This window comes from Colossoma macropomum, unplaced genomic scaffold, assembly GCF_904425465.1.
Source record: "Colossoma macropomum unplaced genomic scaffold, Colossoma_macropomum, whole genome shotgun sequence".
Classification (NCBI taxonomy): domain Eukaryota; kingdom Metazoa; phylum Chordata; class Actinopteri; order Characiformes; family Serrasalmidae; genus Colossoma; species Colossoma macropomum.
In genome coordinates, this window is record NW_023494791.1 from 28,874,195 (window position 1) to 28,897,434 (window position 23,240).

The following is a 23,240-nucleotide window of genomic DNA, read 5'->3' on the forward strand; positions in this document are numbered from 1 at the left end:
TAAACTACAGTTAAAATGTTTGTAATCACTTGCCATGTTAATCGTATTTTTTTATTTTATATGCTAAAATAATTTATACAATGTAGGTTGAAATATTGCAAACTATTCTCCAAAAGGTATTATTAGATGTTTAATTCAATATTTTAAGAAGTCTGTAAACAAGAAGCGAAACAATACACTTTTACAATTGTGTACCTGAATTTGTTTATCAAGTTGACTGAGATTTGACCTCCACTTTTGAAATATGATGAATCGTATTATATTTCATTCTCAATGTTCTCCAGCTGTCTCAGTCATTTTAAGATCTACAGCTCTGTTTGTTATTCTGAATATGTCTTTATTTTTGATATACAGCTTTCTAGTGTCCAACTAATTATTTAAAAGCTGTGAAGATGGACAAGACCAGCATATTAGAATAATTTTATGCACTTGTCTTTAGTCAAATTACTTTTATATTGTTGAAAACGTTCCAAACTTTTGAACACTCGTGCAAATATGCATACTCATGCACTGTAGCTACACAGTGGTTCTTCAATGATTCTTTAGTAATGGGAATGGTTCTATTTAGAACCATGAGTTCTATATAGAACCATTTCATGCTTAAATGGTTCTTTGTATGGTGAAAAGCTTCCTCAGATTGATGGAGAATGTGTTGTACTGTATATATGGTTCTATATAGAATCTTTTCGAAAATGGAACCACAGTTTTTACTAAAGAAACCTTAAAGATACATATATTTTTGTGTGCTCTGTCTTTTCTATTGCCTTACCTGTCTAATGTGTGTAATTTAATTAATGTGTAAATTATTCTACATACAGACAATTCTACTCTCCTTGTGACTCTGGCCCTTTAAGAAATCCGCGCGTGCGCGCCGTCCAGCCACGTAGCGCCACGTCTCCGCGCATGCGCAAGGCGGTGCTGTAGGAAGCAGCTCTGCGGCTCATAAGGAGCGTAAAGAGGAGAAAATAACAGAAAAGACGTCTTTAAAAGTGTTATTTTGGGCTGGTGACGAAGAGGAGGATTAATAAAAAGGATGAATTTCTTCAGAGGAGTGATAGGAGGCCAGCAGGCCGGAGCGCAGCCTTCTGGAGTGGAAACTGTAAGCTAATGCTAAGGCTAATGCTAATGCTGCTGCCTGTGTTTATCAGTAAATATTAGCTCCCAAATATTAGAGTATTCATATAATTAGTATAAATAATGTTTTAATGTGTTATTGGAATATCTTTGGGCTTTAAAGTCAAGGGTTTGCTGTTAGACAGTGACGTTGTTGCCATTCGTCCTGTGTGGGTTAAAGTGTCAGATTCTCCAGATTGTAGGTTTACTAACCTGTGAAAGTGAAGACAATGAAATGTTCAATTAATGCCCATAATATAACGTTAAAGTAATGTGGACATAAAGTCCACGTCCGTTTGCCAGTAAAGTAATGTGGATGCTAGATCATTAATGATTACAGTGATTTGGACAATAAAATAATTTACTATTAAAATAGTGTGGACAATAAAATTATATGAATTAAAAAAAAGGTAATGACATTTAAGAAATGTAGTGTTTAAAATAGTGTGATGTTATAGTAATATGCTATTAAAAGTAATGACACATTAAAGTAATATTAAAATGTGACCTATCACATGCCAACCACAACAACATTGACGTTTAGCATTTCTTTAGGTGGGTGGAGCTGAGAGATGCTTCTCTATCTGTAATTATAGCATTTTAGCCCTGTCAGCGATCTTGGATGGTATCTACTGTCTGGTGTTTTAAAAAATGAATCTGTTTTTTTTTTCCTGAATTGTAGAGTCATTGCCTTGCAGCTGCTCCGTTCAGCACCTGCTGGTAATGGCTGACGAGAGCAGCGGCACATGTACTGTTTAAGCCATAGAAATACGATCTACCAGCAAATGTATTTGCTATGTGTGCTGTTTAGTCTGTTTGGGATTGAGCATGCTTTCAGTATTACAATAGAAAGAAGTGATCAAATGCGTTAAGTTGTCTGCTTGGTCTTATGTTGAATTTTAGTATTCGTTCCTTTAATGAAGTTAATTGTATTTCTGTCCACTTGTCTTTCTGCAGATCCAGAAGCTATGCGACCGTGTGGCCTCGTCCACCCTGCTGGAGGACCGCAGAGATGCTGTCCGCGCTTTAAAATCTCTCTCAAAGGTAAACCAGCTGTAAGCTTCAGTTCTGCAAGCTTTCCTTTTATTATGTCAGTCCTGTACTACCTTCATAATCTTTTTACAATAAGTTTGTGTCTCCTGCTCCATTACAGTAGTGGAATAAGAAAGGGTTGTTTATAAATTGCAAATGTGGTGTGCTGAAAACTGTAGTAAGATCTAAAATGCATAGATAGAATTAGGGCTGAAAGGTTAATTGTTTTTATATCAAAAACGCAATTTGAAAGAGTGCAGTTCTCAAATCGCAAAAGCAGCAATGTTAATTTTAGCCCACATTATCAAACCATGTTCTCTTAGCAAATTTTACATGGGGAAAGGTAACCTAAACCAGAAGCAACCTAACACCCAGGTGCTGTGACCTCAAAACGACAAATAACTAGCAGTCTAGTGCATTATGTTGAGAGGTTTTTGGTCTTTTTCACCAAAAAAAACAACGCACCTAGAACAGTCACAATTTAAATCACAATATTTGTCAGTAAATCATAAGTCAGTAATTAGATAATTTGCCCAAATTGTTCAGCCCTGTATATGGTAAAAGTATAATTAGTATGGCTGCAAAGGTTAGTCAACAAAAGTAGAGTAGTTGTCAGTGATGTCAGTTATGGAAGAAGGCCAGCATGCTTTTTTTAAAAAACACAATAGCTCTGTTTAGACTTGCTAATATTCTATAAAATAGTATGCTGTGATGTTTTCTTAACAAACATTTTCTTATCATGGACACTTTGAAATGCTGTCATTGTGTAAAATATATGCAAAGAGCCGTCTGTGATTTTATTTTTTTTTGTGCAAAAAATAAAGAGATGCCCAAAATGTACAACCACAAAACACATTATTGCTATTAGAAGATGTAGAGCATGCAGTGCGTGTACATGTATTATCTTATCTTATCATTTGTACATGTAGTGTTTTTTAATGCAGTATCTGCACACAAGTTCTCTCTGTAATGTTCATGTGGTCCATTCTGCCATACTGTCAGGTTGTAATACTCTACAGGAGGTGTAGGAGCAATGTGGCTTCAATTGTTTCATTTAAAATGCATTCTCTAATGCTCTGCAATGTTCATTTGATCCATGCGATCATTCTGACAGATTGGAACACACTACAGGAAGTGTAGTGGTGTTGTTTTGCTGCACCATAAATTACTTGTTGCATTGCCAAAGTGTTTCACTGATGGAGGTGGCATAGGAGAGGAACTGTTCAAGGCAGAATAGTTATATTAATGTGTTAATCCAATAATATTCAATAGGTTATTTGGTAATACAAATAATCTTTAGTTGCAGCTCTGCTAATAATGCTACTGATAAGGAATGCAAGGCTCTCATTCTGGTTTCGGGTTTAGATTAAAAAAATATACTTTACACGCACCCACTCCTGCAATTTCCGCTGCTGAACCCGCTTTTCTGGCTCAGCTTGGAGAAGAGAAACCAGCAGAAAGTAGTGGACTCTGAACTGCTCAGCTGCCACCCTCCTCTCAGGCGTGTGTAATACGTTTATTTTGCGTGAATGAGAGGCTTTAGGGCAGACTACAGCTCTGTACAGTGAGCTAGCTGAAAACAAAGTTAACTGATCTCTTCAGTATGCTTTCCACAGAGAGACTCTCTGGTCAAATCAAGCTTAAATGTTTCTGAAATCACCTCATTTTCTCCCAGTACACCAAATAAAGTCATGTTTGGTGTGTGAAGTTTACTTCTTTTAGCTCTGAAGCTGCAAGGCTGAAGTAGTGAGCAAGTAATAGAAGCTTATACCCCACCATTTAGCATGGTGCTAACTGCAAGCCTGAATCATCACACACTTGCTTCAACCTAGGTGGAGTTGTTAAGTAATCTCAAACAGAGCTGCTTATGTGGTTTCTGACACTGTACAACATACTGCTATCTATGAAATGCACAAAAATGCAGACGAAATTCTGGCTTTAAGATGGCTACTACAGTTTTTAGCTATCCAAAATACTTTTGTCCATTATTCGATTATTCATATGGTCTGCACAATGCTAATTGGTGATGTATAAGATTCCATTACTTTTTAGCTGCATTAGAAGTACTAGATATCTGCTAGAACTAAAGAAGCAGGCTATTGGCCAAACTATCATTTTAAATAAATGGCACATCAAATTACATTTGTCTCATTGATCTGACATTGGACTTATGGACAGGTGAGGGTTTTGTGGATTAGACACAAGGCGATCATTTTAAAGTATGAATCTTGTCTATACATTTGTTCCTTTTTGTGTTTTGCAAGTATTTGATGATTTAGGCATGCTGTTTGCATTATGCTATATGGTGTAGTTTAATATTCTATTACTGTCCGTATCTGTTTCTTTAACATTGTCCTGATGAGCTGATGATGTTTTGAATAAACACTGCGTCCTGTGTGCAGAAATACCGTATGGAGGTGGGCACGCAGGCCATGGACCATCTCATTCGCATTCTACAGACAGACAGGTACAACACGTGCTTCATTTACTCAATTGAACTAGTACTGGGCTGTATGGCCAAAAATTTAATTCACAGTATAATTAAAATTTCTGATAGTTTCTATATAAATCCTATCTTATTTGTTGTGTAAAATAGTAAAAACAAAACAGAATGACAGATAGATAAATTAGTGTCAATATTGCTTTCTGGCAAGAATGGTACTAAATGTTGAGTCATATCTGAATTTCTGTAATGCTGAAGTTTGTTCATATTTTTTATTCCACTTTAAATGGTGAAGTAATTACAATTTGGCACCTGTATAGGTGCAACAATGTAACTGGTGGAACAGGAAATTCGAATAAGAAGCCAACTTCTGCATTGTCAAATTTCTCAAGTCATTTGTTCCACATGTGTGTCCCATATACTCTTTCCAACCACTGTCAGACACTGCTGTAATTTTGAAAATGCCCACTGCTAACTCCCTCTAGACACCCTCTGCTCTTGTTCTTACGTGTTTCAGCATACAGTCTACTGCAATATGTCAATTTAACTTGTGACCTTTCTTCTTCTTATGCTCACAACAACAGTTCAGACTCTGAAATCCTGGGTTATGCTTTGGACACACTGTACAATATTATCTGCAGTGATGAAGAAGAGGAGCAAGGTATTTACATTTTAATTGTGTTTGATGTGATATGTACACAGAATAATGAAGTAGTTTTGATTGTTGACAGTAATCCATGCTATATTTTCATGCCTTAAAAAGATTGTTTGGACAAAATGTTTACACAGTTTCCCTCTTTTCTCAAATCAGCCACCTTGAGTTGTTAAATAATTATTGTTATGTAGTTATTTATGAACATGTTCTAAAATACATCACATAGCTAAAACACTAGCAGCCACCTTGAAGCCTAAATGTTGCCTGCACTGCTGTTCATTTTCAAGCGTGGTTTGAGGCAAGTGTGAGATGATTTAGGCAAGTGCTTTGTACAGTGTTAAATGGTGGGGTATTAGCTTCCATTACCTTCGCTTCATATTCTCTGCTAAAAATAAAGAAGGAAACCAGACACCAAATTAGACAACAAACATCTCTGGGCTGATCGGCTACATTTGGGGTAAGGCAGGGAAACTAGATAAACTTATTTTTTGGCCAAACTATTGCTTTGAGTTGAGAGATTCATTTTAAGTTCACGTAATAAATTTAGAAAATGACCCATGCTTTATTGTCATATCAAGCTGATGTTAGTTAAACATCCTTCTTGCTGTTTTACTGATTGGGAACATGTCAATATTGCTGATCCTCCTTCTCTTTTCTTCCATGTTTAACCCTGCAGATGAATCTGAAGGTAAAAGCCTTGTGTGTGCATGACCAACCACTGACCTATTTATGCTTTATAAGGCCATAGGACCTTTCTGCAGGCCTTTGCTTTCTGACTGTATTTTTAGGTTTTGTTTTGGCTGTATTGTGGTTAACTTGTAGCACATTAGTCCAGAAAACTGAATGCTCTTATAGCTGTAATTTGTTGCCTGCATTGTTGCCTGAAATGTGTTAATAGTTTAATTAGCCATTGTTGTTAATTATTTTGTGAAAAGATTAAATTGATTGTGGTGATAATTAGGGCCCATTTCAGGCTTGTGGCTTGTTATTTGCACTTTACAGTATAGAGTACTTACTGTCAGTGTAAAGAATTAATGAATGGTTGGATGAATGAGCTCTGCAGTATGTTGGATGGGCAGATTGACAGATGAATGGGCTCTCTAATGTGTTGCTGAGCTGAGCAATGTGGCAAAAATGTAATATCACAATATTTCAAAAAGGTTTTGCAATGCGCAGTGTCACAGTATTTTTTCTGACGTCTGATAAGTTGGAACAGACAAAATAGTGCCACATTAAAAATATTATTAAACTATGAATCTAATGATTTTGTATTGAACATTAAGTCATAAGTACTGACAGTATTTACAATATGCTCAGAAAAACAAATTGCGACATAATTTATCATGATAGCAATAAACATTGCCCAGCTCGTGTGTGTTGGATGAATGAATGGGCTCTACAATATGATGAATTGGTATAGACTGTGTTAGTGATTGGCTTCTATTACATGTTGAATAAATAAATGTGTGGGTGAAGGGTTGAGGGAATGGGTTCTGTAATATGAAATGGGTTCTGTAGTATGTTGGATGGGTGAATTGATGAACAAATGGGTTCTACAGTGTATTGGAAGGGTGAATTGGTTCTTTGGTACATGGTTAGGTCAATGAATGAATTAATGAATGTGTTATATAATGTGAGGAATAAACAAATTAATAGGTTCTGTAGTATGTAGGATGGGGTTCACTCTCCATCTTGCCTTTTCAGATGCTGCTCCTGTGAAGAGTAAAAATGTAGCAGCTCCTGGTCAGTAGAGTGCAGCTCATTATCTAGCTAGAACTTTTCCACTGTAGGTCATGTATATCTGAAACCTCCCCTCTGGGCTTTTAACAAGTTTAAACTTTCTCTGTTTTTTATCTGGTGTTTTCCACCTCCGTCTTCTCATCTACTCATCTCATCCACAGCAAATATATCCCAGCACATTACAAAGCTTCTTCATCACTTTACTGGAAACTAACCCCTGCTTTCTGTGTTCATAGTTTTGGTGAAGTGCTTCTAGCCTTCTCACCTATAGCTAAAGCATCACTTACCTGAATCATCCTGTCTTCTGCCCTCTCACTTTGACTTCTGACCATCAGACACCCTCACTCTAATACAGAGTAAATACCACAGTGTATGGACTCTTTGTTTTTCTCTCTCTCTCTGTCTCTCTCAGAGGATGCCCAGAGGAGACAGGAGGATGATATAGGAGCTCAATTCACTGAACGCTTCATTCAAGAGCCAGAGAATGTGACCCTTCTTCTGACCATGCTAGAGGTCAACCTAATGTTTATACATATAAATGTCCTCATTCAGACATGCAAATATTTTCTTCTGTGTATATACACATTTGCATGTGTTTATACATGCACTCATATAAATGTTCATAATCTGTCTCTTTCGTTCGGTTATAGGAGTTTGATTTCCATGTGCGCTGGCCCGGTGTGAAGCTTCTGACAGCTCTGCTGAAGTGTCAGTGTGCTCAGGTGCAGGGCATCATCCTCGTCAGCCCCATGGGTCAGTCAGACCGACACCTTTAGTATCACCATCCTCAACACCAGTACCTCATCAACTGTAATACCAGCTGCAACTCCACCAACCACAGAAAAACCAACTTCATCCCCAACCACACCAACACCGCCAATACCAACTACACCGGTTACACCCTAACCCTAACCATCTGCTCCCTCTGCACTGCCACCGATTCATTTCTACCAACCTTAATTCCACCACTGACTCCATTACCAACAACACCCACAACACAAATTCCACCATTGCCAACCACCACAGCCTCATCTCCACCAACGCCAACACCAGCTGCTTCCTCTATACTAGAGATGAAACGGTTACCGGTTTCACGGTAAACCGCGGTAAAATTAATGACGGTTAGTAGTACCGTTTGAACTTTAAAGTATCGTTAAAACCACGGTCAATTACCGCGAGATTCGGAGATATTTCAGCCTTCTAAGAAGACCAAGTCTGACGTTTGGTCATATTTTGGCTTTTATAAGAATGCAGAAGGAAAGTTAATTGAAGATGACCACCCTGTCTGCAGATGACCACCCTGTCTGCAGAACAGGCCGAAAGAAAATAGCGGCGAAAGTGGGCAACACGTCAAACCTTATGAGTCGCGACCACCACCCGCTACTTTTGTATTGACCTTATTTTTAATGTTTATGCAAACAAAAAGTGAATATTGCTGCCAATTCTATTTGTGTTAATATAAAAGATGGTGAAACGAGTTTCAATTTGTGTATCAGTATTTATTTATTTTTTAATTTATTTTACTTTTTTGAACACATTTGAACAATATCGCAATAATACCGATAATCGTGATAATTTTGGTCATGATAATCGTGATATGAAATATTAATATTGTTTCATCTCTACTCTATACCAATATCAGCAACCTCAAATCCGGCAGCTCCACTACCATGACCAATAACACCACACCATAAGATACTTCACCATCACCAGCCACCCCAACCTCAACTCCACCACCAACTAAGCTAACCTCTAGCACCAGCTTGTCCCTTGGTACCAATACCAACACCACCAACACAAACCACAAACACCCACCACACCACCTCCACCAACACCAACCATGCCAACCTCAAATCACCTCAGCACCACCACCAAAACCAACTCCTCCACAAACAACAACCATTAATACCAACCAACCGTTCCAGCACCAACCACACTGTCACCACACACACTAGCAACACATATCACAGCACAGAACAGGTCATGATATCCGATGATCCATATAAGAAACCTCAAAAATTACAGGTTCTGATGACCAACATCTCATGAGACATTCACATCAGCAGTTATGGTCCTCTGACTTGCCCTCCTGCTCATGTTTTATTTCTACATAACTGATAATTTTTTGCCTTGTCTTTTACCTTTGCAGGAGTTTCCAGGTTGATGGACCTTTTGGCTGACTCCAGAGAGGTCATCCGCAATGATGTAGGTTCAGTAATGCTGCAGTACCAAAAATGCAGAGAGAATTTACATTCCTTTTGATGTTGATTAAAGTTCTACCTTTGCTGTAGACAGCTGTTAAAAATCTGCGTTGTTTATTTTTCTTGATAAGGGTCTTTTGCTGCTGCAGCAGCTAACTAAAGGCAATGCTGCCATTCAGAAGATTGTGGCATTTGAGAATGCGTTTGAGAGACTGCTGGACATAATCACAGAGGAGGGCACCAGTGATGGAGGTTAGCTCAAAGCTGTCACCATTCAACTACAGCTCTGCTGCTTTCTCTGAACCCTTTCAGAAAGAATAGATAAACACCCACCAATCACATTGTGTTTAGTGTAATTAAGGACAAATTCAAATCGTAATATGCCATCTGCTACTTACAAATATAAATGTGGGTATGGATGGAAAGTTTTGTCATTTGCTCTTCCCACACACTTCTCTGCTCATTTCAATAAGCTACAAGTCAAAAATGTCAAAAATAATTTATATGAAATTATAGTATGGCTTTCTGATTGCCTCTACTAATTGTAATTTCTAGGGGTTAAACTGTAGTGAGGATAGGAATTGTAGTAGTTCAAAACCTGGTGTTTTTTTAATGTCATTCATTTTTCTTCTGGCTTTCTATCTATCTATCTATTTATCTGTCTTTGTGTAGGTATTGTAGTGGAGGACTGTTTGTTGCTCCTCCTGAACCTCCTGAAGAACAACAGCTCTAATCAGAACTTCTTTAAGGAAGGCTCCTATATCCAGAGGATGAAGCCATGGTTTGAAGTTGGAGATGATAACTCAGGCTGGTCTGCTCAGAAGGTCACTAACCTGCACCTCATGCTGCAGGTAAGGGGCTAAACAAGAAACTCACACACACACTCTGGCCAGAATAAATAATAAATATAACCATCACTGGTAGTCTGTAGAATGAAATTTTCCAAAACAACCCAATTTGGCTGATGTATCTTAAAGGTTAGAGGAACTTTTGAAGAACTACTAATGCCTTGGGGCAGTTTTTAGGGGCAGGCTGTTTTAAAATGTTATTGCTAGCTTGGTTTACTGGTCTTAACATCAAGTTAGATGTCAGGATTTCTTCATCACTCTGTGGATTCCCAGTGGTTCTGTGGCATATTTGCATAATGCATTCTGGGTGTTGTAGTGAGAGTACATTGATGAAGGAAAATTTTAAAACGCAAAAATTTTTAATTGCATCAAGCTCATGAGGCTGAGGGAAGTAATGCTGAGCCACAGATTACTGCATTACACAGTAAACAACGTATTAGACACTAGTTTTAGGCTGAAATGCCCCTTTATTGTCTTTGGGTTTTGAATGCTTGTGCATGAATGATGAAAAATAGCATAAACCCACAAAGCTACTCATGCCACATCTCGAATGCTGTTGATTTGATTTCTTAATCTTTCTCATGGTTTTGTTTTTAAAAATGTTTGTTTTTGAAAATTTGTCATTTTGAACTTCATGTATGTTATTTAGAGGTTAAGAAAAAGTGTCAATTTATGTATGTAAATAGCATATATATGTGCTATTTGCATACATACATACATATATATGTAAATAATATATATAGTTAAATGGCAGGTTTTCCTTCAAACTAATTTTGTGTATGTGTGTGTATGTATGCCTGCATTTATGTGTGTGTATATGTGTGTGTGTGTTCTCCTTGTCTGTAGCTGGTGCGAGTGATGGTGTCTCCGGTAAATTCTCCTGGAGCCACAGCGAGCTGTCAGAAAGCCATGTTCCAGTGCGGCCTACTGCAGCAGCTCTGTACTATACTGATGGCCACTGGAGTACCTGCTGATATACTCACTGAGGTAAATAAACACACACACAAACAGATATTTGGGTCAGTGATGGGGCAGGGGAAGACAGTGTCTTTTTAGACACTCTCAGATGTGCTCTCACATGCACTCCCTGACCTCAGCATTATTAACTGTTTACACCTTGGCATTGCTTCATAGCGGAATTACCTGACAAAAACAAAACGTTTACAGTATGTGACCAATGGCAGCATGCAGCTCTGTCACCATGTGCCATGGTGATAGCATTACTGAAATAGCAATGGTGATCCTGCTAGTGTGCAGGGCAATGGTGTTATGCTCTGTGCCATCATATAAAGTGTCTTGAAGACAGCTGTTGAATTTATGGTGGGTTTTCAGTGAAGTTTTGTTATTGTTGTTCATTAGTGGCTGCGCCTATAAGTGTTTTTGAAAAATAAGAATCTGGTTTATTCCACCAATCAGCTTTTTTTATCAACTTGTGCTGAAGCTGCCAGCAAAAATTGGGAAAGATTGAAAAAAATTGGGAAAATTTCATTCTTGGTGGAATATTTTGCTGATTGCTGCAGTACGCTGCTCTTGCTGGTGGCGTGTCAGAATTTTCTCTTTGAAAATCGAAAGCTATGGAACATCCAGTTTGCCGTCATCTGTCTACCACAAGGGTAGACAACATGGCAAAAAATATATCATGATACTTCATAATACTTCAGGCATTTTAATATGACTTTATATCCAGTGGCCCCTTTTATCAATGTTGCATACAGTCAAATTTGATTGTAAAATGCGTGCACTCAGATTTCATGTACATTTTTTGTCTTTCATTAATTTCACCTTTGGCTTATCTGTAAGATCAAACTCACATCCTATAGAAGTGCATGTAAATTTGAGCGTTTTTTAACAACCTGAAATATGCCTGATTTGTGGTTGCATAAACAAATTTTGAGTAACATCGGTATCAGCAATAACAGTAAAAATAGAAAATGACTGATAATATTAACTCAGACATAGCACACAGCAATCTTTCTGCTTATTTTTTTTACATGCTCCGTGATATAAACAAATGCTGTAGCTATGCATTTCATTTAAAGACTATTGCTGCACTACTAATAAAGTTAAAAGACCTCCCTAAAAATGCAAAACATAGCTTACCTAGTGTAGTAGAAACTCCTATACAATTGCATCACTCACACAATCACATTACTCTACCATCTGAATTAAAAGGCTGTGACATTGTTCATTTCACATTTAATTTTTTTTCGGACGTTGTATTTGTAACACCATAAAGCTATTTAACCTCTGGCCAGTAGGACATACAGTTCAGACTCTGCCTATGAGGACAACCATTGGCTCCTGAGTCTACTGAATTCTTTTGTTTTATTTGCTCATTATTCTGTATGAATTAGATGCTTCATGTAAATCATATATATAGGAGGGCAAATTGGGGCATGCCCACTGCAAATGATATTTAAATAAGGTGCTTGTGTGCTGGTGTTTGTTTCGACGCACAGAAGCTGATTCATTAAATGAGCCCAAATCACTGCTTATTTTGTCACCCTACGACTGTTTCCTGAATTAGACACGAGGTAGTTAATATGCCATTTAGGACACTCGTTTCTATGCCAGTTTGATGAATAAGTGCCAATATATTGCACAAATTTTTTAAGAGGTGAGGTTTTTTAAGTGCCATATTTGAAAAATACTATAAAAACTATTTAAAAAATATATATATATAAAATATATATGAATATATTATAAAATATGTATTAAAATAAAAACTCTTTTTACTATTAAAAAGAATATGTATGTGATATGTATTCAGCACTGCAATAAATGCAATTAATATTCACAGTATGCCTAGAGAATTTGTATGATGTGACGCAATTTATCACATTATCGGTAAATGTCGTCATATTGCCTGTGCTAGTCTACGGTTGTAATGTAAACACAGCATTAGGCCTAGGTCTTATTGTTTTTGTTTATTTGATTGTTTAACCGTTTGTCTGTTTTTTCTGCAGACCATCAATACTGTGTCAGAGGTCATCCGTGGCTCACAGGTCAACCAGGATTACTTTGCCTCCGTCAATGCTCCATCTAACCCTCCACGGTGAGACTCCTGACAGCTACTCTCCTACAGGCTGTGAGTTTGTGTTAGCAGGGTGGCTGGAATAAGAGTTGTTTTCTGTCCCCCAGGCCTGCTATAGTGGTGCTGCTGATGTCGATGGTGAATGAGAGGCAGCCATTTGTTCTTCGCTGTGCTGTTCTTTACTGCTTCCAGTGTTTCCTTTACAAGAATCAGAAGGGTCAGGGGGAGATAGTGGCCACTCTGCTGCCCTCCACTATAGATGGTAAGACTTGCTCTCTCTAGATTTGTTCCACACCCTGTCTTTGCTTCTTTGTCTCTCTTTCCCTCTTTTGTGTGAGTGAATTTATATCCTTTTCATTTGGTTCAGTTTGTTTCACTTTGCAGAGGTTGAACACGCCCAATAATTCACAGGGGTGTTTGTTTGTTAGTCGGGAATTTTTCGAGGCACATTACAAGCACTCAGTCACTTTGTTGTTTATCTCCTTTGATGCTGAAATTTTGATTTAATGAAGATACATTAGACAACAATGCATTCTTCTTGTGATTTCACATATAGGTTACTTACTGTTATACCTGCTAACTGTGATTGTGAAATGTGATGTCTCTGCTGTTTTGACATATTTCCCTTTTACAGAAAGCATGTAATTCTTCAGACTGTTAGGATTTACTGCTGAATGTTGCACCATATTGAACAAAAGCCTTGCCCCACTGAAATTACTATTAAACAACCATGCCTTCTCACCTGGCCCATTCACAACCTTCTTCTTTTCTGCTTTGCCTCCCTCTCATGTTTCCCCGCTCTCTCCCTCTACCCAGCTAACTCTATCTCTGCGGGTCAGCTGTTGTGTGGTGGTTTGTTCTCGGCGGACTCTCTTTCTAACTGGTGTGCGGCAGTGGCGCTGGGTCACGCCCTGCAGGACAATCTTACTCAAAAGGAGCAGTTGCTGCGGGTCCAGCTGGCCACCAGCCTGGGAAAACCTCCAGTCTCTCTGCTGCAGCAATGCACAAACATACTGTCACAGGTAACCTACACACACATGCACACAAACATATACACACACTGCACACTTCAGGCCTTCATAGCCAACCATGCACACCAAACATGCCTGTTTAACACAATATTCATGTGTATTGTGGTTCAGAAATGCTGCATTTGTAGCTTATGGTACAGTATAAATGTCCGAAGCTCATCCAGGGGTTGAATTTACGCCGTTTACCTCAATTGTAGTCGATCAGACAAGACATGTCTCGAGTTTGTTTCTTTAGTTTTGCATTAAGGCTATGAGGCTAATGCAGCTAATGTGTAATGGAAGCTTCTCGTCTCATCAATTAGCCTGGTGCTAACTGCATTCCTAAGTCATCACTTGTTTTCCTAAAACTGTGAGTTGTTGAGTAATATCAAATTGACTTACTCAAGACTATGCGTTGTGACATTTCAGCCAGAGGGGAAAAAGTGCTACATGCTGTGAATTTGGAGTGTAAAGGAAAGAGGCAAAACAACTTGAAACACAATTGGCTAGCTTGTAGTTTGCATAGTAAGTATGCAAGCTAGTGCAATAGCTAATGTATCACAAATTCTCAGCTAAATTAGCTGCAGGTTACACTTTCTGTTTCTACATTTCTTACAAACCCACTTTCAAAAAGTTGGGACAGTAGGTAAAATGCAAATAAAAACTGAAAGTAGTGATTTAAAAATCTACTTTTACCTGTATTTGAGCAAAATCAGTACAAAGACAAGATGCACTCATTCTGAAATTGGTGCCTGCAGCATGTTCCAAAAAAAATTGGGACATGGGCAGTTTAAGACAAGAAACATTGTAAAATGTTCAAGAAAACCCATCTTAAACAGGTAAGGCAATCATGCTTGGGTATAAAAGGAGCTTTCAGTAAAGTCCTAGTCCTTAATGAGCAAGGATGGGTGGAGGGTCGCCACTTTGCCAAAAAATCTAACAGTTTAAAAATAACAGTAATCAACCAGAGATTGCAAGGATTTTAGGTATTTCTCCTTCTACATTGCACAATATTGTTAACAGATTCAGGGAATCCAGAGAAGTTTCTGCATGTAAAGGAAAAGGGAGAAAATCACAGATGAATGTATCAACATCCATGACCTTTGATCACCCAGATGATACTACATTAAAAGCCTGCAAGTTGCTGTGATGAATATCACTGCACGGGCTCAGGAATATATAAACAATAAACACTGCTCATTGCTGCATCCACAAATGCAAGTAAAGACTGTACTATGCACAGCGGAAGTCATAAAGAAGAAAAGGACCATCTAGATCAGGGGTGTCCAATCTTATCCACAAAGGGCCAGTGTGGCTGCAGGTTTTCATTCCCACAAAGCAGGAGATCAACTGATCAGCAGAAGACTGAGACAAACTGATTAAACAAGTCAGGTGTGCTCCAGCTTGTTTTGAGTGAAAACCTGCAGCCACACCGGCCCTTTGTGGATAAGATTGGACACCCCTAATCTAGATTGTTACTAGCATAAAGCTCAGAAGTCAGGGTCTGTGATGGTATGAGGGGCTACTATTGGGTGACCTGCACATCTTTAAAACAATTAACTCTGAACACATTTTGGAGCAACATGTGTTGCATTCTAGATGCCGTCTTTCTCAGAGCTGTCCATGCTTATTTCAACATGACTACACCAAACCACATTCTGCACGTGTTACAGTAGCATGGCTGCGTAATCAGAGAGTTGACCTGCCTGCCTAGCTGTTTCTCATTGAAAATGTGTCTTATTAAGCTCAAAAGAAAAAGAATGTAATGATGTAACACAGTGGTAAACATGCTCCTGTCCCAACTGTTTTTGGAATATGTTGTAGGCATCATATCTGGAATGAGTGTATAATTACAAAAACAATTACAATCACAAGGTTCCTAGGGTAAAACATCAAATACTGTGTTTTTGTATCATTTTCAATTTAATGCAGGTCAATCAGAATTTGCAGATGCTTTCTGATTTTTATTAGCATTGGCATTTCACATACTGTCCCAACTTTTTTAGAATTGTGCCATGCTAATTGGTGGGGTATAAGCTTCAAATACTTGCTAGCTACATTACTTTCATAACTTTAGTGTTACTAAAGCAAACTTCAGACACCAAACGTCTCTGGTGATGGACTGCATTTGAGGTAAGGGATAAATTTGACGATTTTTGTAAAAATATCGTTTTAAGATGATTGTATGTACCAGCACTAGCTTGGATGCTGCCTGTAGCACTGAGCTTGTGCCCTTGACAGACACACATCTATCTCTGTGTAGCTTTTATTGTTGTATTATCCAACCTGGCTTGTCAGTGACAGCGTGTGTCTCTCTGAATTTGAACCGTGTTGCATTGTGATTTTGCAGGGTGATAAGATCAGCCGAAGGGTAAGTGTCTGTGTGTGAGCAGCGTATTGTGATGGTTTGGCTTGGCCTTAGCAGGGTGCCCCCTCTTTTTTACGTATAGGGGTGCTTTTGCTTCTCTTGTTCCCCCGTTTGCTGCTTTCTTCCCTATTTGTTGTTCCACTACTTACTCTGGTAGCCCCTGGCTCTGACCTTTTGACCTCTGACCCCTTGCTGTGTTTATTTGGGGCCTTCTTCATGTAGATCCAGGCATTGTGTGAATCCCTGGGCATGTTTGAAAAAGATCACCACTTTCATTCGCCGCCTGTCCTGTAGGTGGCAGTGTAGCGGGTGGACAATGACAATTGCAGTTACCTCAATTTCACTTTCACCTTAAACCAAAGATTTAAGCACTAATATTTGTGATTACTTTCTCCCCCGTCTTGTTTTCTTTTTGTTTTGTTTTGCATTACGTCACAACTGGAGACCAAGTGTGAAAAGGTGAAGATCAAGGTTCCTTATGTTTCTCTTTTAATAACTTTATTTTATTAGGACGTCTTGCATCAGTTCCAGCCATTGAGGTATCGTTCCCTCTTCTGGCATCTCTAGAAAAGCTAAAATGGGAAAAATTAGAAAATTTGTGTAGTTCATTATAGAATGACCAGAAACGTTTAAGTTTTAAAGTTTATTTAGAACATTTCAGCAAAAAAAAAAAACTTGAAATTCATCTAAAACAGTAACAGTAGTAGTTAAAGGCCTTTAGTTGAAGATATTTTTTTGAGATGTACTATATGTCCAAAGGTTTTTAGATACCATTTTGCTGTGAATATTTGATTGCCGTCAGTGAAGTCAAGTACTGAACATGGATAGTTAGCTCTGGATTATAAACAACACTCCACTATTTACCAAAAGGTATTGGATGGTACATCCGTCCGGAGAATGCAGTTTCACTGCTCTTCAGCCCAGTACTCTCTAGCCAACACTTGGCGATTGGCATGGTGACCATAGGGTGCCTACACTTTAGAAGCTAATGCAGAATGAAAAATGGCACACATACATTGCGTTTTAGTATGGAGCCATCTATAAATAAAATATTAAAAAAAAAAAACAAACTTTCGAACCATCTTGACTTTTGTTACAAAAAGAGTCCTGATGTAGAGATGAAATGAAAACATTTGAAAACATGCATGGACTGACAAAGACGGAGGTTTGATTTCCTTTAGGCTGCTCCAGAACATCTTATTCTATGTAAAATGATTTTCTGTGGAGATGGCACAAGCTGTCCATGTGCAATTGAACATTTTGTACCAGCAACAAATGCTTTTAAAGTAACTGAAATCACTTATTAGAAGGCCCTTCTTGATACTTTTGGACATTTGGTGTAGAGTAGATATAGTTTTCCCACTTCCAAAAGCTTGCTTGTATGGAAAAAAACGCTAGTTGAATCGAACCACCTTTACCCTGTTCCTAAAAAGAACTTTGAGACGATACCCAACTCAACCAGCAACATTATTCTTTATTTTTTTATTTATTTTTTTTGGGGGGGGGGTGATTTCATGAATATTTCACTCCACTTCCAGCAAATGGCAGACTTTTAGCCATATAATCATCCATTTATCCCATAATACACCCAGAACAACACTTGGGAACACTGGCTGTTCACAGCTGACAAAACCCCTTGAATGGTTCACATAATTGTGTTGGATCACAGAGCTCTGAAGGGTTAGACACCCTGACTAATGCCATGGGATGATATTTGACTCATGACCTGTAAAACAAGAGTGAATGCATTATTCATAGTTACATTGTATGATTGCAGGCACAGGCTTGTGCACAAGTAACTTTTTCCTCATTTTAGTTGTAGGAGTAGTTAAATACAGATACTGAAAGAGATCCTAAAATGTGAACTCTAATAACTACATTTTGTTACAGATACAGCATCATGATACTCAAAGACATTTGAGAACATTCTTATTCGTAGGCATAAACATGGGTGTAACTTTCAGAAAAGTGCAGAAAAAGACTTAACTATTGTAAACATTTAATTTGTGATCCTTATTCTTGAAACCTGAATTTACCAGTCAGTGTTCTTGCTATGTGATGCGGAGTAGCCATTAAACACAACTATACAGAGCTGCTGGTTTTTGTAATGTTTCTCAGGAACAGAGTTGTGACAATGTGATCAGTTTCCTCAGTCTATTTTGTAGTTACAAGAGACTCACAAAGCATGTTGGTATGTATTTGTACATTTTAAGGATTAAGTCAGTTGTTGTAAACACGTAAAAGCAATTACCAAGGACAGTAGACTTTCTGTTGTAAGTCAGGAAACACCTACAATCAATGGTTGATCAATTGATGAGCTTCTGCAATTTAAAATAGGGAAAATAGAAAGGAAATAACTAAAACTACAGAATGAAAATAAAATAAACCACACCAGCCCTAAATCGCCAGTAGGGCTCAATGAAGAGAGTATGTCATTTATTACAATATTTATTACAATCATATCATATTGCTTACACCTAGTTTAGATCTGATTGCCTCCTAGAAATCCTTCACGGTCTTCCTAACAGGAAAACGAGGAAGTGATCTGTTCATATAAACCTTGAAGAGAACGCATAGTTATTTTATCTTACATTAAGTGAAATATAGGTCAGTGGTCTGCACTGAATTTTTTTTTTACACCAGGCAGAACCTCATTTTCTATTTTAAATGATGTGGATGTTTTTATTTATACTGTCTTTAATAGCTTTTAATCTGTCAGTCATCACACTTTGAATGCTTCTAGTGTATAATGTAAATTTTGTAAATATTTTAACCTTTTTTTAATCCAATTAAAACTGAATAGTATTTAGTAAACTGATTTCAATACATTTTAAAAAAATTAATAAATGAAATAAATTAATGCATTTTTGAGCAGATGATGCACATATGGGCACCAAAATGCCCTGTTTACAAACTTGTGAGCCACTGGTGAATAAGGTATATTAGGCTAGAGCTTACAGCAGGTAAAAGTGGCCCAAATCCGATCTTTTTCCTCATATGTAACACAGATGTGTCATTTGTGTGGCAGTGTGAAGAGCAAAAAAACGATTCACTTGAAAACGAAAAATTGAATCTGACATTTTCAGTTCCGATTTAAGACGCTTTCATATGTGGTACTGAAATCCGATACGTATCCGATCTGCGGCAATGCGACTCTGAACAGCCAGATCGGAATTCATGCGACTTTTACGTCAATCCAACTCGACATTCGTCATAATTTCGCGCTGCTGAGACTCAAACATTTAGGGTGATGTTTCTGTACCAAAACATTAGAAGAGACTCATCAAACCGCTCCGTGTTTGAAGAGGTTTCGAACGGAACGGCCGAACGCGGCTGGAGGAGACCGAGGCTGCAGCGTCAGAGAACAGTTTAAAGAATCCGAGGACAAGAAGTGGCCGTGGCCGAATAACGTGACCTTTTTTCGGCGAACACATTCTGGGTGATGAGTCCAGCTGTCAGTCATTGGAACTTTATACTCGCTCCTGTGATGCTGGCGAAGACGAAACTGAAAGCTCCGGGAGCGACTGGCGTTCGCTGGCCGTCATGATTGTTTACCCTTTGGATGAGCCGCCACGTGAAGCGTTGTTCTTTTGCGCATGCGGGTCGGTTTAGGAGCTGATCTGTTCAGACTGATGTCGCATACAGATCACATTTAAAAGATAATGTGAACAGCCAAACAAAAAAAAAATCAGATTTGGTGAGAAAATCAGATTTGGGCCACTTTTACCTGCTGTGTAAACGTAGCCTTAGTCACTGTGAAGATGTGTATTATTTTTTTGCATGGTGGTCCTAATCCAGTGTTATGTTTGTTTGCTGTTGTTTAAATAACCCAGTTTAATTTACCATCTTGTGGTTCTGAATGTTGATATTATTGATCTAATATGATTTTCACATATAACTAACAGTGTTCTTTAACTTTTGGATTTGTGGACAATCTTGTCTTCTTACAAACAAATCTGTACTTTTTTTCCCTTCTTTTGTTTATGCTTGTTTTTGTTCAAACATGCTCAGGATCAGTAAGCAAGGCTCCTGTTTTTGAAAGTTTCTTAGTTGCCAAGTTCATTAGTAGTACACAGAGTTAAAATAAATGAAAAGTGCTACATTACATTCCACAGTGATTATTGTGGACTTATTTATTGTGAACTGCTGAAGTATATACAACATAATAATATAATAATATAAATATAATAATAATATAATAATAAAGAAACACAGCAAAGCTAGGTGGGTGAACCCACAGTAATCACTATAACAAAAGCATCCTGTAACTTTATTTGAATTAATTCTGATTCATTGTCAAGTAGGGAAGCTATGTGGAAAGTGTAGATTCGATAGTGCAATGTAAATCGAATGTAGTGCAGAGCAAAATGGCAGTAATAACTGTAAGGTGCATTTGATATTTTTGGCTAGGAGTTAAACAGAACATACCTGATCCATGAGAACTTTGTGTCATGTGCTGTATTTACCCTGAGATTTACAGGCTCTCTGGGAGATTTGGAAAATTGTGTGTTCACAAAAGAACAAGACCTGTTCTGTTTGCATTCGTTTTACCAGAAGAGGTTCTATAATGCAGTGTGTGTGTGTGATTTGATTGACAAATTAGTTTAGAATAAAGAACTGTGTAACTTCTCCAGGTTCATTCCACAGTTATTACTGTCAGACTGTAAAAACTATACACACACTACAGATTCATACTGGAATGAAATCACTCCACAGTTATAACTGCTAGACTGTAAAAACTACACTGCAGATTCATACTGGATTAAAATCACACATCTCATTACTAATCATTTGAACCGCCACAGGTAAAACTAATTCAGCTCCAGTAGGGCTTTATGTATATTGAGTCTGTAATTGTGGGGGATATTTCATTAAGCAGGATTTCTTTGTAAAGCTGGATAATTTAAGCCCAAAGTGAGCATTGTGCAAAAGAATTGTCTCTGTTTTGTTCTTCTATTGGATTGGCCTATCTTTGGGCTAAAGTTGTCTAGCTGAGAAATTCCTGTTGTGTGGACAAACCCTCTCTATGTCTATAGAATACAGACAACATCTGATACTTTTTTTCAGAATTTACAGCTTTCAGTTTTGATTTATTTTAGGGATTTGCTCTGGGAGCCTTCCATCAGCTTTGCCCATTTTATAGAAACACTAACAAATTGCAGAGAATGTAGAAAAATAACAAATGTGATTGTGTATGTATATGTAAGTTGTGTGTATATATATATATGTGTGTGTGTGTGTGTGTTTGTGTTTTTAGGGCAGTAAAGTACAGACCAGGGTGGGTCTCCTCATGCTGTTGTGTACCTGGATGAGTAACTGCCCCATCGCCGTCACACACTTCCTGCACAACCAGGACAACGTCCCTTTTGTATCCTTTTTGCTGCTTCGTCAACTCTTCAGTCCTCGTCAGCTCTTCAGTCCTCGGGCATTTCTGCTCTCAGCTTCAAGCTTGTGAAATTTGATGCCCATGGGCTTGGTGCACTATTTCCTAGAAGTGCCCAGATACCCCTTTTAATTAGAGACACCCACTGCACACGTAACTGTGTAATCTCCATTAATAAAAAGGATTGCCAGTCAAATGGGATGCGCTGGAGCAGACTCACCATGCCTAATGCCGAGCATCAACTAGAGGGTTGTAAAACCTGTTGCCGTTGGACTGAGAAGCAGTGGAAAGGTTCTCTGCAGTGATGAAGCACCTCTGGGAAGAGTTGGGCCCAATCCCATTTCACCCCTCACCCCTACCACTTAGCCCTTAGCCCTCCATTTTGCATGTTCATGTCTAGGGTTAGCGATTATAAAATGATTATCGATGCATCTCGATGCATCTTTTTTTTTCTATACATCATTTCTATTTTCTCACTGTGTGAGGACTTGGTACTTTTAAAGCAAAGTATTTGTAATGATCCATAATGCGTTTACTTCCAATATATTTTATTAATAAATCAAATGGAAGTGATGTGGCAAGTGAACTGGAAGGCTCTCATTCACTGCCTTTGGAGCACATGAGAAGCTGCTGCCACTCATCTGCGATAAAATGCGCAGTTACGGTGAAATAAGATCCAGGGGCAATGGGTGTCCATGCAGCATGTTACAGCCGTCCTACCCGGTTTTTGTGACTTTAACTTTAGTTTTGGGCTCGTTGTAGAGACGGGGGGATCGGTGTGTCAGTAAAATATCTTCGGGGCGTGTGCAACATAGCGCAAAAGCCCTGTTTCGCAACGACTAAGAACCGGCGTGCAGACTGCAGGTCACATAGCAGCGATGCGTTATTTGCATTTATAAGCAGCGCAGTTGTTTTCCTGGCAAGTTAAATCTGCAACAAGAGACTGTCAAACAGTAAAAAGTCGCAAAGATGAAGTCGCGAAGATGAAGAGCTTCTCTTCCGAATTTTCTCGTTCCACCTTAAATGGTGCCGCATTTACATTCGGCGCCTCAGTCAGAATTTTAAGGTGGAACAGGAAAATCCGAACAAGAAGCTGGAGAACAAGAAGCGACTTCAGCCTCGTAAGACAGCCAAATTTTGCGAGACATTTTACAAGAAACTGATCTACTTCTGAAGAAATGTTTTCTGGCGGAGATGGGAGGAAAGCAGCTGTAGGCAAAGCTTAAAGCAGAGCGAAGTAGATCTGCGCTCTCGTTTATATTGTTTAGTCTATACTAGGACATTAGCACATACTGAGGCATACTGGACATTAAATGTTGTGGCTCCCGAGGTAGTTTCATTTTTGTTGAATGACAACATGTCTCTTCTTATCATTTGGGTTGTGACTCCTGATCTAACCTGGCTTTAATGCAG

At 38.3% G+C, this 23,240-nt stretch overlaps 1 protein-coding gene across 5 annotated transcripts in view; it reads left to right on the forward strand.

The window, feature by feature from the left end:
• Window positions 1-893: 893 nt before the first annotated feature.
• uso1 (USO1 vesicle transport factor) overlaps window positions 894-23,240 on the forward strand; it is a 32,940-nt gene continuing 10,593 nt past the window's right edge. The window contains exons 1-17 of one of the 5 annotated variants that reach the window (XM_036574790.1): window positions 894-1,099; window positions 2,071-2,157; window positions 4,548-4,612; window positions 5,173-5,249; window positions 5,920-5,931; window positions 6,948-6,986; window positions 7,396-7,496; window positions 7,634-7,736; window positions 9,133-9,188; window positions 9,316-9,436; window positions 9,857-10,035; window positions 10,879-11,019; window positions 12,999-13,087; window positions 13,174-13,328; window positions 13,883-14,088; window positions 16,427-16,447; window positions 21,702-21,812. In XM_036574790.1, coding sequence (XP_036430683.1) covers window positions 1,034-1,099; window positions 2,071-2,157; window positions 4,548-4,612; window positions 5,173-5,249; window positions 5,920-5,931; window positions 6,948-6,986; window positions 7,396-7,496; window positions 7,634-7,736; window positions 9,133-9,188; window positions 9,316-9,436; window positions 9,857-10,035; window positions 10,879-11,019; window positions 12,999-13,087; window positions 13,174-13,328; window positions 13,883-14,088; window positions 16,427-16,447; window positions 21,702-21,812 — 1,629 coding nt within the window. In that variant the 5' untranslated portion in view covers window positions 894-1,033. The remainder of the gene's footprint in view (window positions 1,100-2,070; window positions 2,158-4,547; window positions 4,613-5,172; window positions 5,250-5,919; window positions 5,932-6,947; window positions 6,987-7,395; window positions 7,497-7,633; window positions 7,737-9,132; window positions 9,189-9,315; window positions 9,437-9,856; window positions 10,036-10,878; window positions 11,020-12,998; window positions 13,088-13,173; window positions 13,329-13,882; window positions 14,089-16,426; window positions 16,448-21,701; window positions 21,813-23,240) is intronic. The other 4 variants (XM_036574791.1, XM_036574792.1, XM_036574793.1 and 1 more) reach the window with 4 other exon arrangements.